General features: G+C 42.8%; 1 protein-coding gene across 1 annotated transcript in view; it reads right to left on the bottom strand.

The window, feature by feature from the left end:
• The window catches only part of LOC137622056 (peptidyl-prolyl cis-trans isomerase H), a 72,997-nt gene that overhangs the window by 11,277 nt on the left and 45,355 nt on the right, over positions 1-16,365 (bottom strand). The window contains exon 2 of the mRNA XM_068352533.1: positions 3,628-3,804. Coding sequence (XP_068208634.1) covers positions 3,628-3,804 — 177 coding nt within the window. The remainder of the gene's footprint in view (positions 1-3,627; positions 3,805-16,365) is intronic.

Raw genomic sequence — 16,365 nt, 5'->3', positions numbered from 1 at the left:
AGAGCGCAAACTGCGTAGCATAAATAAACTAAACGTTAGTTCATCTTGAAAACAGTACGAAGACTATTCAAAGAAATTCTTTCATAAAATATTTCATTTAAAAAGTTTTAAATCCTTAGCTCTTTAAAAGCTATTTACGATTTAAAGGGCTCAACGTTGATTAACTTCGGTTTCCAAGTTAGGACCGCCTACTCTCAGGAAAGGTCGCATATAAACAAAACATTAAAATTTATTTTTTATGTTTATTATAAATGGAAAGTTAATCGAAGAGGAAAATCTATAATCAATTTATAACGTGATAAGATAATTACTAAAAGCCTAAACACACTTCCGTCTAAGGGAAGGGTCGGCCATTTAAAAGTCAAAGAAAGTCCATACTCTCTTTGTCACCAAAAATTAAATCTAACCAAAACGAGTTCAAGATTTAAGATGAAGATAAAACACCTGCACTGCGAAAGCTCAAACCAGAATATAGTACTTCACCAAAGATGATGGGAAAAACTCCAGGTTTCAACAGCGAGTAAAGTACGTCTTGTCGACACGTCGACAGAGAGAAAATTGAGTCTTTGTTTACATGGAGTTTGGTATCTGGCCGACAGTTGGCGCTGATGGGCACACCCGCAACCTGTATAGCGATCGCTGGCGAGTTTTTTTGTACAGTTTTTTGTCTGTCGAGCAACAGAGTTGCAGCTATATATTCACCGGCTAAGTTAAATATTTAAAATCTAGAAATATGAAAAATTCAAAACATTGGAAATCAATGAATAACAAACCTTCTCTAATGTATATTGTTAGACAGGTAGTTTTTATGCCCTAATGAGATCTGAACAGTTATGAGGAATTTAACAACAGATTGTATTCTATTTTCCTGATGCATTGTGGGTAAGGTTAGACCATAATAATTTTATATTGAATTCTTAAAACCAAGGTCATACTGAAACATGATTCGTCCTTTAGTTTAAAGTGCAGTATACAGTATATTAATTGTGTGATTCCAGAAAATCGGCCCCAGTTATTAGTAATTTTATTATTATCATTACTAGCTTGTCTACAACCCTAGTTGGAAAAGCAAGATGCTAAAAGCCCAAGGGCTCCAACAGGAAAAAATAGCAGTAATGACTTTTTTTATTGCTGCTTGTTTCATATGAGCTTTGCTGACTTCTTTATCAGTAAATTCAACAGGACATTAGTGATAAGCAGACACAGGTTATTGGTATCTTCCTAATAAAATGCGTAAAAGAGTAATTTCCATAAGGCAAATCTCAAGTGGTTGATCCACATACCACATCTGCAACTTATTAATCTGAATAGGATAAAGGCAACATCAAAAATTTCAAAGTCATTAGTATTTTTACGAGCTATATAAACCAGCAACCTTTAGTATAACGTCGGCAAAGCTGAAATAGCCAATAAACATTTAAAAAGGTAAACATAGGTGATGGCCAGATGGCGGGGAAGCCCCACCCACCTAATAGGTAGAGCAACCTCCTCTTTGACATTTGGCCTGGGTGCTTGGGGGCTGTGTAACTTGAAGGTCCTAGGTTTGTATGGTCAAGAAAGGTTATTCAGGGACCTATGGTTATATTCTCTGAGGTAGTGGGCAGAGAAAGTTGTCTGGTGTTCCCAGACTCCAGCTTTCATGACCTGTGCCACGGACGGATTCTTCCTGAAGGCTGAGTTTGAACCGATATTTCAGACTTCATGAGCCGGGGTCCTTGAAGGACTGCTTCCTTGCACATCATCTGGGGATTAGGAGTACCTGATGGCTTTGTGAAGTCAGAAGGAATTATTATTCCTGGAGATCAGTTTCTTTATGCCTCTGGTGTTCCGATCAGAAGTGCTGAGTTCTCCTGAGGTAGCGTCACAACGCTCTCAGGATAAAGAAGCAGGCCAAGACAAACAGGAATACATTCTTTTGAGTCAGATTGCAGCCTGAAGCTTCATTCAAAGGTTCGTAAGCAGCTCTTTCAAGTGATCTAAGAACCTCTGTGAAGTTCCATTCAGGAGGTTGAAGTTCCTTAGGAGGACAGAACCGCTAAAAGCTCCTCATGAGCATAGATAATCCCCACAACATGGAAATGTCCCAGCCCCTAAGAGATAAGGAATAGCACTTGACTGCAGTGACTGGGAAGTGCTTCTCCCGGCGAAGAAATACGAGAAAGTCAGTAATTATTTATGCAGGCTCTGACTGGTAAAACATCCCAGCTAGGACACCAATCGCAGAAGATGGATAATTTCTTCAGGTAGACTGCTGTACCTCTATGCTTCCCTGGAAGAAAGGGTATGGTACAACGCTACTTCTCCCACAAAACCATGTAGGGAAACCAGACAAACTTTGGAGTCAGGTTGTTAAAATTAGATCAACTTTTACATACCAACTTGCTTGTCGATTTGAAATTAGAGCCAGAAGACTGGCGTAATTATTTGAGGATGGATGAAGAAACATATAGATCTATAGTGGCGTGTTTGATGTTTGATGCTTGTTCTCGCATGCAAATGGTTTGTACATGAATGAAGTCATGCCCAAAAAAGTCAGGTTTGATCAGACTTTCTTCAAACCGTTTGACCAACGTGTTTGACAATCAAATATTCCGTTCACACGTTCAAACATCACTTCAAAAACGTATTTGTCAAACAGATTGACAACCAGTTTGTGTGAAGCCTACTCGGCAGAAGTCTGATGTCAGAACAGCAGCAATATCCTAGGAAAACCTTCTTTAGGCTCATGTTTTTGGCTACACACATGAGGGATGTGACAGCAACAGACATGCTGCCCATTTGGAACAGCTATATTGGATAGTGGGAGGTAGCACAGAAACTGCAGCACAATTACAGCTATTAGGAAACATCGCAAATCCTATTGTAATGTTCCTAGGACACAACTGCAAGACATAATATTTAAACTAAAAGAAGCAAAAGAGTAAAACGGCCAGATGGGGGCGCTGAGAAGTATGTTGTACTCTCAGACAGCCTTAGTCAGAGTGAGTGTGTGTGTGTTTTACCAGTCACTTGACGATCAACTCTGTGTACCTTTTGAAAGTTTAATAAATGAATTTTTCAGCGTTGCCGACGTCGTAATCCTATTAAAGGTCGATGACTTTTATTACGTGTAAGAACAAAGGCCTATTCTAAGTGCACAGATGGTTAATTGAAGGGGTGTAACAGCGATACGGAGTAGTAGGTCTGGTTAGGTATAGGGGGGGGGGAGACTTGACACCCAAGATTATTAGGTGAGTGTGGTGAAGTTCCGATGCATATCTATATTCTACTTGTTCTGCAATAAATGAAACAGCACCATGTGTCAGGTTATGCAACAGAAGAAGGGTTGCATATTTCATTAGTTCTGTGATAGACAATACAGTAAGATGTCATCAGTTCGGTTAGGGAACGGGGAGTCGCATTCACCCTCCAGTAAGTAAGAACCCTGGCGCCATAGGTTAGACTAGACTGGTGTGGGTAGATTGTGACGAGTCCTTGTATTTTACTTTTTATATGATTTTCTTCATCAGTTTTATAATATATAACCTGATAGACCAAATTTACTTCACCGATGTTATAATATCACTTTCATTGTACTTTTGAACAAGACAATACTATACATAAATCTAAAGTAAAAGTTCTACTTACCCTGACAAAATCCCCTCCTTGGATCATGAAATCTTTGATCACCCTATGGAAACAAGCTCCCTTATATCCAATGGGTACTCCATCTTTACGATATTCACCAGTACAAAACTGGCGGAAATTTTCGCTGGTCTTGGGAGTGACGTCAGCATATAACTCCATTATCATGCGCCCAATCTCCTGCAAAGAAAAATTAAACATACAAAAACATCTGTGTCATACCTACTCTTAGTCAATTGATTTTGGCTTCGAATGAATCTATAGAACTTTTCATTTATCAATAATAAACAGAATTTCAGAGCATAAGTCTTAACAGTTTAACAGAACCCTTGAATTAAAGCTCTAAACTAATTTATTTATATCCACTTTATTCGACATATGCATTCAAATGAAATAAACTATTGTCTAATGATAGCCTTAGCGGTTAACCCTTTTATCCCCAGGCTATTTGGAACTTTCCAACCCTTAACCCCCAAGTGTTTTTTTTTTTTTCAAGCACATTTTGCAATATATATTTTTTAAATTGCTCTAACAGCCTTAATTTTCATCATAGAGAGGTCAGGTTGGTCTCATTCTTTTGGAAAATGCCTGAAGTTCCTCAAAAAGTTATAAAAAATAGCAGTTTTTTACAAGGACGTACCAGTACGTCCATGGGGGTAAAGGGATGAGTTTTGTGAAACGTACCAGTACGTCCATGGGGGTAAAGGGATGAGTTTTGTGAAACGTACCAGTACGTCCATGGGGGTAAAGGGATGAGTTTTGTGAAACGTACCAGTACGTCCATTGGGGGTAAAAGGGTTAAGATACCAACACAAAGCACTTAACTTTGAATTGGTAGTCAGCCCTCCTTATTCGTGGGGTTTAGGCATGTCACTAAAATGTACTGTATATGTACATAACTCTCACTACAGTACAGCTGTATGAAAACTATGATAGGCTATAATACGCTGGTGCTGTTGTGATATTCGTTATGAATTTTTTTTTGAATATGTAAAGAAATCGGTACAAACGATAGTCTTTTTATTTATGTGGGTGCATATTTTCGATGGGGGAGCAGCTGACCGCAGCCAAAAGTAAGTCACTGATTGTCGTTACGCACCCGAAATTAAAAATAAAAGGAACAAAAATGCTTTAATGAAGCACAATCAACTTGAAAAAAAAATTTATGATTTTAAAGCATGCAATAATGCCTGCTATAACTAGTGGTCAGCTCAGAAAATTGTATGCAGTTTTTTAAGCCTTTGCCTACAGTATTCTATATACAGTACAGTACCTATTGTAAATATACAATTAACAGTTCTTTTTCGATGAATGTTTGAATATTTATCCTAGCAAAAGTAAAATAAAAATAAGATGAAAAATGATATTTTGATTATAAAATAAAATTTTGAATATACTTACCCGGTGAATATATAGCTGCAACTCTGTTGCTCGACAGACAACTCTACGGAAAAACTCGCCAGCGATCGCTACACAGGTTGCGGGTGTGCCCAACAGCGCCATCTGTCGACCAGATACCCAGCTCTCATGTAAACAAAGACTCAATTTTCTCCTCGTCCCACTGCGTCTCTATTGGGAGGAAGGGAGGGTCATTTAATTTATATTCACCGGGTAAGTATATTCAAAAATTTATTTTATAATCAAAATATCATTTTTAAATATTTAACTTAGCCGGTGAATATATAGCTGATTCACACCCAGGATGGTGGGTAGAGACCAGTAATATATGTTTACACTTTCATGAGCTAAGAGTTTTTTATTTCATTTTAGAAGTTATCAAAATAACAAAAACAAAATAAATAGGTACCTGGTAAGGAAGTCGACTTGAACAATTACGCTGCCTTTTAAGTACGTCTTCCTTACGGAGCCTCGCGATCCTCTTAGGATGCTGATCGACTCCTAGGAGCTGAAGTATCAAGGGTTGCAACCCATACAACAGGACCTCATCAAACCCCTAATCTAGGCGCTCTCAAGAAATGACTTTGACCACCCGCCAAATCAACCAGGATGCGAAAGGCTTCTTAGCCTTCCGGACAACCCAAAAAACAACAATAAAAACATTTCAAGAGAAAGATTAAAAGGGTATGGAATTAGGGAATTGTAGTGGTTGAGCCCTCACCCACTACTGCACTCGCTGCTACGAATGGTCCCAGTGTGTAGCAGTCCTCGTAAAGAGACTGGACATCCTTTAGATAAAAAGACGCAAACACTGACTTGCTTCTCCAATAGGTTGCGTCCATTATACTTCGCAGAGATCTATTTTGCTTAAAGGCCACGGAAGTTGCGACAGCTCTAACTTCGTGTGTCCTCACCTTAAGCAATGCTTGGTCTTCCTCACTCAGATGTGAATGAGCTTCTCGTATTAACAGTCTGATAAAGTAGGATAAAGCATTCTTTGACATAGGCAAAGATGGTTTCTTAACTGAACACCTTAAAGCTTCAGATTGGCCTCGTAAAGGTTTAGTGCGCTTTAAATAGAACTTAAGAGCTCTCACAGGGCATAAGACTCTTTCTAGTTCATTACCTACAATCTTCGATAAGCTGGGAATATCGAACGATTTAGGCCAAGGTCGAGAAGGCAGCTCATTTTTGGCTAGAAAACCAAGTTGTAGCGAACATGTGGCTTTTTCTGACGAAAATCCGATGTTCTTCCTGAAGGCATGAATCTCACTGACTCTTTTAGCTGAGGCTAAGCATACCAGGAAAAGTGTCTTTAAAGTGAGATCTTTCAGGGAGGCTGATTGTAGCGGCTCAAACCTGTCTGACATGAGGAATCTTAGTACCACGTCTAAATTCCAACCAGGTGTGACCAAACGACGCTCCTTAGTGGTCTCAAAAGACTTAAGGAGGTCCTGAAGATCTTTATTGTTGGAAAGATCTAAGCCTCTATGCCGGAAGACCGATGCCAACATGCTTCTGTAGCCCTTGATAGTGGGAGCTGAAAGGGATCGTCCTTTTCTCAGGTATAAGAGAAAGTCAGCTATTTGAGCTACAGAGGTACTGGTCGAGGATACAGAGACTGACTTGCACCAGTCTCGGAAGACTTCCCACTTCGATTGGTAGACTCTAAGGGTGGATGCTCTCCTTGCTCTTGCAATCGCACTGGCTGCCTCCTTCGAAAAGCCTCTAGCTCTCGAGAGTCTTTCGATAGTCTGAAGGCAGTCAGACGAAGAGCGAGGAGGCTTTGGTGTACCTTCTTTACGTGTGGCTGACGTAGAAGGTCCACCCTTAGAGGAAGACTTCTGGGAACGTCTACTAGCCATCGAAGTACCTCGGTGAACCATTCTCTCGCGGGCCAGAGGGGAGCAACTAGCGTCAACCTTGTCCCTTCGTGAGAGGCGAACTTCTGCAGTACCTTGTTGACAATCTTGAACGGTGGGAATGCGTAGAGATCTAGATGTGACCAATCTAGGAGAAAGGCATCTATATGTATTGCTGCTGGGTCCGGGACTGGTGAGCAATAGATTGGGAGCCTCTTGGTCAGCGAGGTTGCAAAGAGATCTATGGTTGGTTGGCCCCAAGTGGCCCAAAGTCTCTTGCATACATCCTTGTGGAGGGTCCATTCTGTTGGAATTACTTGCCCTTTCCGACTGAGACAATCTGCCATGACATTCAAGCTGCCTAGGATGAACCTCGTTACTAGTGATATGTCTTGACCTTTTGACCAGATGAGCAGGTCCCTTGCGATCTCGTACAACGTCAGTGAGTGGGTCCCTCCTTGCTTGGAGATGTACGCCAAGGCAGTGGTGTTGTCCGAGTTCACTTCCACCACTTTGCCTCGAAGGAGAGACCTGAAGCTTTTCAAGGCCAGATGTACTGCCAGCAGCTCCTTGCAGTTGATATGCATGATCCTCTGACTCGAGTTCCACAGTCCTGAACATTCCCGACCGTCTAATGTCGCGCCCCAGCCCACGTCCGATGCGTCCGAGAAGAGAACGTGGTTGGGAGTCTGAACAGCCAGGGGAAGACCCTCTCTTAGGTTGATACTGTCCTTCCACCAAGTCAGACAAGACTTCATCTTTTCGGAAATGGGGATCGAGACCGCTTCTAGCGTCTTGTCCTTTTTCCAATGAAAAGCTAGATGGTATTGAAGCGGACGGAGGTGTAGTCTTCCTAATGACACAAATTGTTCCAGGGATGATAGCGTCCCTACCAGACTCATCCACAGCCTGACTGAGCAGCGTTCTTTCTTCAGCATGTTCTGGATGCATAACAGGGCTTGACTTATTCTGGGGGCCGACGGAAAAGCCCGAAAAGCTAGACTGTGAATCTCCATCCCTAAATACACAATAGTTTGGGATGGGACCAGTTGCGACTTTTCCATATTGACAAGGAGACCCAATTCCTTGGTCAGATCTAGAGTCCACTTTAGATCCTTCAGACAGCGACGACTGGAAGAGGCTCTGAGAAGCCAGTCGTCCAAATAAAGGGAGGCTCGGATGTCCGATAAATGGAGGAATTTGGCTACATTCCTCATCAGCCTTGTAAACACGAGAGGAGCAGTGCTTAGGCCAAAGCACAGGGCCCGAAACTGGTAGACCACCTTTTCGAAAACGAATCTCAGAAAAGGTTGGGAGTCTGGGTGGATGGGGACGTGGAAGTAGGCGTCCCTTAGGTCTAAAGAGACCATCCAGTCTTCCCTTCTGACCGCTGCTAAGACTGACTTTGTGGTCTCCATGGAGAACGTCATCTTTGTGACAAAGACATTCAGAGCACTGACGTCTAGCACCGGCCTCCACCCTCCTGTCTTCTTTGAAACCAAGAAGAGGCGGTTGTAGAATCCCGGAGATTGAAGGTCCGAGACTTTGACCACCGCTCCCTTCTCTAGCAAAAGAGACACTTCCCGTTTCAAGGCTCGTCTCTTTTCTTCCTCTCTGTACCTGGGAGAGAGATCGATGGGAGACGTTGCTAGAGGGGGTTTCCGTACAAAAGGGATCTTGTACCCCTCTCAGAGCAACTTCACAGATTGTGCATCTGCGCCTCTCTTCTCCCAGGCCTGCCAGAAGTTCTTGAGTCTGGCTCCCACTGCTGTCTGAAGTTGCGGGCAGTCAGACTCTGCCCTTAAAGGACTTGGATCCTTTCTTCTTCCCTCGCTTCCCTTCGGCACGAGCACCTCCTCTGCTGGAGGCTCTGCCACGAAAGGGCGGAATAAAGCGAGACGCTGGAGTGTCCATCCTTGGTCTAGCTGACAAGGTAGGCAAAGGGGGAGCTTTGCGAGCTGAGGACGCAACAAGATCGTGAGTGTCCTTCTGCACTAACGAAGCGGCTATTTCCTTAATCAGGACTTCTGGAAAAAGGCACTTGGAAAGAGGAGCAAAGAGAAGCTCAGATCTCTGGCACGGTGTAACTCCAGCAGAAAGGAATGAGCAGAGAGATTCTCGCTTTTTTAGGACTCCGGACACAAATGATGCAGCAAGCTCATTAGACCCATCACAGACGGCCTTGTCCATGCAGGACATAATGAGCAAGGAAGTCTCTTTATCTGTCGAAGAGATCTTCCTGCTTAGGGCTCCTAGACACCAGTCTAAGAAGTTAAAAACTTCAAAGGCCCTAAAGATTCCTTTCAAAAGGTGGTCCAGGTCCGATGATGACCAACAAATCTTTGAGCGTCTCATGGCAAGGCGGCGGGGAGAGTCTACAAGACTTGAGAAGTCGCCCTGGGCAGAGGCAGGAACTCCCAAGCCGAGAACTTCTCCCGTGGCATACCAGACGCTCGATCTAGAAGAGAGTCTAGCAGGGGGAAAAGCAAATGCTGTCTTCCCTAAACTCTTCTTGGACTGCAACCAGTCTCCTATCACCCGCAAAGCTCTCTTGGACGAGTGTGCGAGGACGAGTCTAGTAAAGGCAGGAGTGGTAGAAGGCATGCCTAAAACAAACTCTGAAGGCGGAGAACGAGGAGCCACAGAAACAAACTGGTCAGGAAACAGCTCTTTGAAAATGGCCAAAACTTTTCTAAAGTCCAAAGAGGGTTGAGTAGACTTAGGCTCGTCCAATTCTGATTGTGGTTCATCTATATGTGCAGCAACATCATCATCAAAGTTCCTCATCCGACAACTGATGAGGAAACGGCAACGGAGTGGGTAACGGCTGGTTCGCTGAGTCCGGTCGCACTGGTGCATGCGTGACTGAGCCGGACGCAACGTCATGGACCTGCTGCCCAGTCTGTGAGCTGGCAACAACCATGGTAGCGCGGGGACGCACAGCGTCTACCCCAGACTGTCTAGACTGATTGGGTTGCGCAGTGGAAACCACACTGGGTTGCGGAGGTTGACGCACCGCGTCAAAACAAGGCAACTCTGACGGTTGTTGAACATCCAGAACGTCAAAGGCAACCTCCGTGCGTCGCTTAACGTCAACATGCGGCTGGCAGATCACACTGGAACGCATGGGTGGAGGAACTCTCTCAACTGGTGTGCGTGAGAAGGTTACCTCAGTGTCCACAGGACGCACAACCGATCGCTTGGAGGGTTGTAGGCTAGGTACTGCACTAGCTGGTACGGCAGCAACCTTCTCCGCATGAAAGTCCTGCATCAGACACGTAAGTTTAGACTGCATGTCTTGCAGTAGAGACCACTTAGGGTCTACGGGAGCAGGTGCGGCGACAGACGGTGTTAGTGTCTGAAGCGGTACCGCTTTGCCTCTCTTAGGCGGTGAGCAGTCATCGGATGACGGCAACGAGTCCAAACTGACCCAGTGGCTACAACCGGGCCGTTGGACTTGTGCTGAAGGGACCGATTTACGTTTTAACGGTCGCGAGACCTTGGTCCAAAGTTTCTTGCGAGAAACACCTTCAGACGACGAGGTATAAATGGGCTCTCTCGTCTTAGGTAGGTAGGAGCGATCTTGGGGAGATACGCCCGATACCACGGAGGGAACGTCTGTTCGCTGATTAAAGCCTCTCGAACCCATGCGTCGTACGACATTGCTTCTCCCCTGGACTTGGGAGCTTGCAAGAGGTCCCGGACTAGGAGGACGACAGGCACGAACAGACGAACCCTCAAGCGCAACACTGTCCACAACACTATCACTTGGCACTTTAGCACTTCCCACTGCACTTTGGCACTTAAGCTCCTTAACATCCGCCATGAGCTGATTACGGTCACTAGCAAGGGACTCAACTCTCTCACCCAGAGCCTGGATGGCACGCATCATGTCAGCCATCGATGGTTCCTGAGTGCCAGGAGGGGGGTTAGGAGCAACCACTACAGGGGAAGGAATAGGTTGTGGGGCATGAGGAGAGGATACATCAATAGAACGAGAAGAACTTCTCCTAACTCTATCTCTCTCTAGCCTACGTGTGTACTTTTGAAATTCGATAAAATCGAATTCCGAAAGGCCAACGCACCCCTCACACCGATCTTCCAATTGACAGGTTTTATCCCGACAATTGGAACAAACAGTGTGAGGGTCGATAGAAGCCTTCGGAAGACGCCTAGAACAGTCCCTAGCATTGCATTTCCTAAATTTGGGAACTTGTGAAGGGTCAGCCATTTTGAATTGGTCAAGGGAAATTCCAAAAAACGATCAAAAAGTCATCAACAAAGAATCCGATATAAAAAAAGAGTTCAAGGATTTGTGTGAAGAAAAACCCTGCACAGCGAAAGCTCAAAACTAGAATATAGTACTTCACCAATTAGATGTGAAAAACTCCAGTTTAGCAACAGCGAGTAAAGTACGTCTTGTCGACACGTCGACAGAGAGAAAATTGAGTCTTTGTTTACATGAGAGCTGGGTATCTGGTCGACAGATGGCGCTGTTGGGCACACCCGCAACCTGTGTAGCGATCGCTGGCGAGTTTTTCCGTAGAGTTGTCTGTCGAGCAACAGAGTTGCAGCTATATATTCACCGGCTAAGTTAAATATTTAAAAATGACCGTACAACAACGCTTGCCATATACGAAAGTCTATGCAGTAAAATCTCGATGCATGGCTCGTACTTTAGTCGCTCTACGCTGTAAAATCTCACGTTACAAACCTTAGTGCGTTCATTGAACGTGACGTAAACTACAGTACACATACAGTAGTGCGCATGAACTGTTCAGAAAAAATCCTTACGTAACACAAACTTGAATCAACACCCTCTCTTTACATTAAATATTAATCTATTATATATCCCTTCAATTATTTTCCTTCCTTTCATCATTTTTATCGAATTTTCAGCTTACTGTACAGTATTTCCCTTTATCAATATTCGATGCCTCCCTGCATAATAAATTACAAGCATTTTAGTTTAAATAACTGGATTAAAAAATGACTTTGAAGTACACATTTAGTAAAATATCGTATAATATTCTATCTTACAATCTTTCTTCTTTTCACACATTTTATTGTTATTTATACCCTTTCTTATTGGGTATTGTCTTTATTCCTTATTTCCTTTTCTCAGTATTTCCTATGATACAGTATTTTACGTGTTAATTCTAATATTTAAGGTACAGTGAGCCCTCGTTTATCGCGGTAGATAGTTTCCAGACCCGACCGCGATAGGTGCAAATCCGCGAAGTAGTGACACCATATTTACGTATTTATTTAACATGTATATTCAGACTTTTAAAACCTTCCCTTGTACGTAGTACTGTTACCAAACTACCCTTTAATGTACAGAACACTTAATGCATGTACTACAGTACCCTAAACTAAAACAGGCACAAATATTAAAGGCGATTTTATATCATGCGTTTCCTAAACACGCCAAAAAGCACGATAAAAAATGGCAACCAATGTTTTGTTTACGTTTATCTCTGATCATAATGAAGAAACAAACGCATTTACACATCTGTGTATAGGTTAGTTTTTGCATCGATTATATTGATTATTCAGTACAGTATGTTGATTTTGTTATTTACAAATGTTTTACTTAATTTTTCTTAGGACTTCCAAATGAAATGTTTTTCTTTATGACGCCGCCTGAAACGACGGCGTCATAAAGTACGCTCAGTAAACAACCACGCTCAGTAAACAAACGAAGGCATTCAACGCGCATGATGAAAGTGATAAATAATGATATTACAGTAAAAGCTTTTAGAAAATGTGTTATTACAAATATTATTTACCGTATCTATATAACATCATACAGTACATACGTAGCAAAGCAGGAAAACAATTTACGAGAGAGAGAGAGAGAGAGAGAGAGAGAGAGAGAGAGAGAGAGAGAGAGAGAGAGAGAGAGAGTTGTATTACGTACGTACAGTAAATGTAAATTTTAAACAAAAAAATATGATAGGTTATAACATGTATATTCAGACTTTTAAAACCTTCCCTTTAACTTAATGCATACTAAACTAAAACAGGCACAAATATTAAAATGTTAGAATATTAAAGTAAAAAATAAAGATTGTTACTGTACTCACCACGAAAGAAGTTGAAGAAAAACTTGAATGATGATGGCGATGAATTTGCTGCACAGTAGAAATGATGATGATGAAGCTGATGATGTCTTCTACTGTGCAGCCAATGATAGTATTTTACGTCTCTTCAGACGGAGGTGTCTTTTCCTGGGACACCTCTTCAACTTCTTCCTGGGACACTTCTTCAATTTCTTCCGAAGGCGTACTAGCAGGAGGAACTGGCTCTTTTTTGCGAGGCTGGAAGAACATTGTGATCGGAAGTTGCTGCCGCTGCTTCTTTTTTCGCTCGAAGAGCATCCTGTAGGGAGTCATGATGTCATCGATATTGTTGCAGAATTGCATAGACCGAACCATATCCTCGTCCCACTCTTGCGACATTTCTTTCACCTCCTTCACATGGTTGCAGAGCTTGGCAAGCCGTTCTAATGTTAAGCCCGTTTCTTCGACATTTTCTTGGGTCTCTTCCTGCGTTTCACTCTCTTCTTCACTGGCCGATTTCGTCAGGTCTTCTAGGTCTGCGTCAGTTAGCGGCTGGGAATGGCAGTCCAACAACTCGTCGGCGTCTTCAGTCATCATGTCACCAAACCTGTCACCTCCAATTATCGCAGCCAACTGCACAGATTTGCGTATTGCAGAGTGTTGAATTTCAGACGGTGTAAATCCCTCGTCGTCGTAAACAATCTGGGGCCACAACTTCTTCCAGCTCGCATTAACGGTTGCAGGTTTCATTTCTTGCAGTGCCTTCTGAATGTTCTGCAGGCACGTGGCTATTGTGTACTTCCGCCAGTACGCCTTCAAATTGAAATTTTCATCTTCATCTTCTTGGGCAGCATCCACACACGCAACGAGGTCCGCCAAGGTATTCTTCGTGTAGAGGGCCTTGAACGCCCTGATAACCCCCTGATCCATCGGTTGAATTAATGACGTGGTGTTGGGTGGCAGGAACTCAACCTGAATGCCCTCATGCGACAGGTCAGTTGCGTGTCCACCAGCCTTATCCATAAGGAGAAGGATCTTGAATGGCAAGCCCTTCTCTACGAGATATTTGCTGACTTGCGGGATAAAACACTGGTGGAACCAGTTGGAGGTCAGCATCTTCGTAATCCGGGAAGGAGATTCTTATTTTTATTTTTCAAAGCGCGAGGATTTTTCGACTTGTAAATAAGCCCCGGCTTTAGCAAAAATCCAGCAGCATTGCCACTCATCACGAGGGTTACGCGATCTTTGAACGCTTTAAAGCCAGAGGCTTTGGCTTCTTCTTTGAACAGGAAAGTTTGCGACGGCATTCTCTTCTAAAACAAGCCGGTCTCATCCATATTAAACACTTGTTCCGGCTTGTATCCACCTTCAGCGATAATGTTCTTGAAAGTCTCGTTCGCGTAAGTTTCAGCAGCGGCAGTGTCAGCGGAAGTAGCCTCGCCATGCAGGGAAAAGCTTTTCAGGCTGAAGCGTTTCTGAAACTTCACGAACCATCCTTTGCTGGCGGAAAAACGTTGTTTCTAAGGCTGGGAATCAGTGGATGTCCCTGGTTGAGGTTCATCTACATCATCATCTTCTTCAGCATGGTCTCCATCGTCGTCTTGAGGTTCCTTTGCCGCAAAATTCTCATACAAGCTCAAAGCCTTGGTTCGGATGGTGTACATATCCAAGGCTATGTTCTTCTTCCGGCAGTCGGCAATCCACACTGCTAAAGCACCTTCCATGCGTACGATCGTTTTATTACGCGTGGTAATGACTCGCTTCGCTGATCTGCTAAAGGTGATGGCAGCCGTCTTTCTAATGTTCGCCTCGTCCTTCTTGATGTAGCGAACGGTGGATTCGTTCACTCCAAAATGGCGGGCTGCGGCCGTGTAACTTCTGCCTTCTTTTAACATATCGAGAAGCGTCACCTTCTCAGCAATCGTCATCATCTTTCGGTGGCGTTTAGGCTCACTACCAGCCTTAGTAGAAGCAGAACGCTTGGGAGCCATTGTACAGTAGGGTTTAACAGAAAGTTCAACAAAAAGTTCAACTTAAAACAGTCACGCACAGCACAGATTAAAGTTCACAATAACGTAGCAACATCTACACGGCGAGAGAGCGGCAAACAAAGTGGCCGCGAAAAGATGCTGCGGGTTGGAGAAGCGGTCAAAACACCAATCACAGGCTAGATTACAAAACTTGGGTTCTGATTCGTCATCTATCAGCGCTTGAACCAATCACAATCCGTCTTATATGCTACGTAGTAGTTACCAATTCAAAGTACAAGGTACCCTACGTATACAGTACAGCTTTACGTACGCTATTTTACGCTTGTTTTGTTGTAGGATATGTCTCTCTCTCTCTCTCTCTCTCTCTCTCTCTCTCTCTCTCTCTCTCTCTCTCTCTCTCTCTCTCTCTCTCTCTCTCATATCACTGTTTTCGTTTCTTGTCCTATTGTGTGTTTTATTAGATATCTATCTATCTATCTCTCTCTCTCTCTCTCTCTCTCTCTCTCTCTCTCTCTCATCACTGTTTTTGTTTCATTTCTCATTCTATGTGTGTCAATATCTCTCTCTCTCTCTCTCTCTCTCTCGTACACTTATTCGAGATGTGATTTTTGCAATAAAGAATATTATTGGATGCAGTACTACGTACGTATACATACAAAAGATTCATGGAAAAGATGCACATCCATTACATTTGTAGTACAGTAGTAGCCATCAGCAGCCTTACACCATTCTAATACGGTATGACTGCATCTGATTTGCGTTTCATGTTCGATTTAATTTTACTACGTACTGTATACTGAATTATCGTATGATCACATTCTCTTTTCGTGTTTTATTTCTTTCTGTACTGAATTATATGTCATATGTAATGCAATGAACCATCAGTAAGAGCAGATATTACTAATTACAGTATTAATGGAATTACAGGTAACGAAATATCGTATTTGGGGTCTTCATATATCGCGGTATTTTCGAAATTTCTGGAAAATCCGCGATATGTTTATATATATGGGTTATGAAAAAAATCCGCGAAGTGGTGAATCCGCGATGGTCGAACCGCGAAGTAGCGAGGGCTCACTGTAATGCAGATTTTGTATAAACTAATTTACTGAGTAAAACATGGATATCTATTCCCATATCTGCGGGCTCTATTGAGAAACACCAGACCTATTCTATTTCTAGATGTTCCTCTCAAAGCTTACATCAATTTGTTTTATGAAGAAAGGCTTTTCCTCTGTCTCTCTTATTTCTTTACAGAAAAATTTAAACTTCTGTTTAAAAGAAATCTCTCTAAACTTAGGATAAACCAATATATTCTGTTGTATACTTTTTATTCCTTCTCAATATATGAAAAGAACAGTGTATGAACACATGGTTTAATATTTTTTATTTGATTTACGAGCTAATTGAACTGGTTGCCACTAT

Source organism: Palaemon carinicauda, chromosome 28, assembly GCF_036898095.1.
Source record: "Palaemon carinicauda isolate YSFRI2023 chromosome 28, ASM3689809v2, whole genome shotgun sequence".
In the NCBI taxonomy this organism is placed as follows: domain Eukaryota; kingdom Metazoa; phylum Arthropoda; class Malacostraca; order Decapoda; family Palaemonidae; genus Palaemon; species Palaemon carinicauda.
This window is presented reverse-complemented; position numbering and strand designations above follow the sequence as displayed.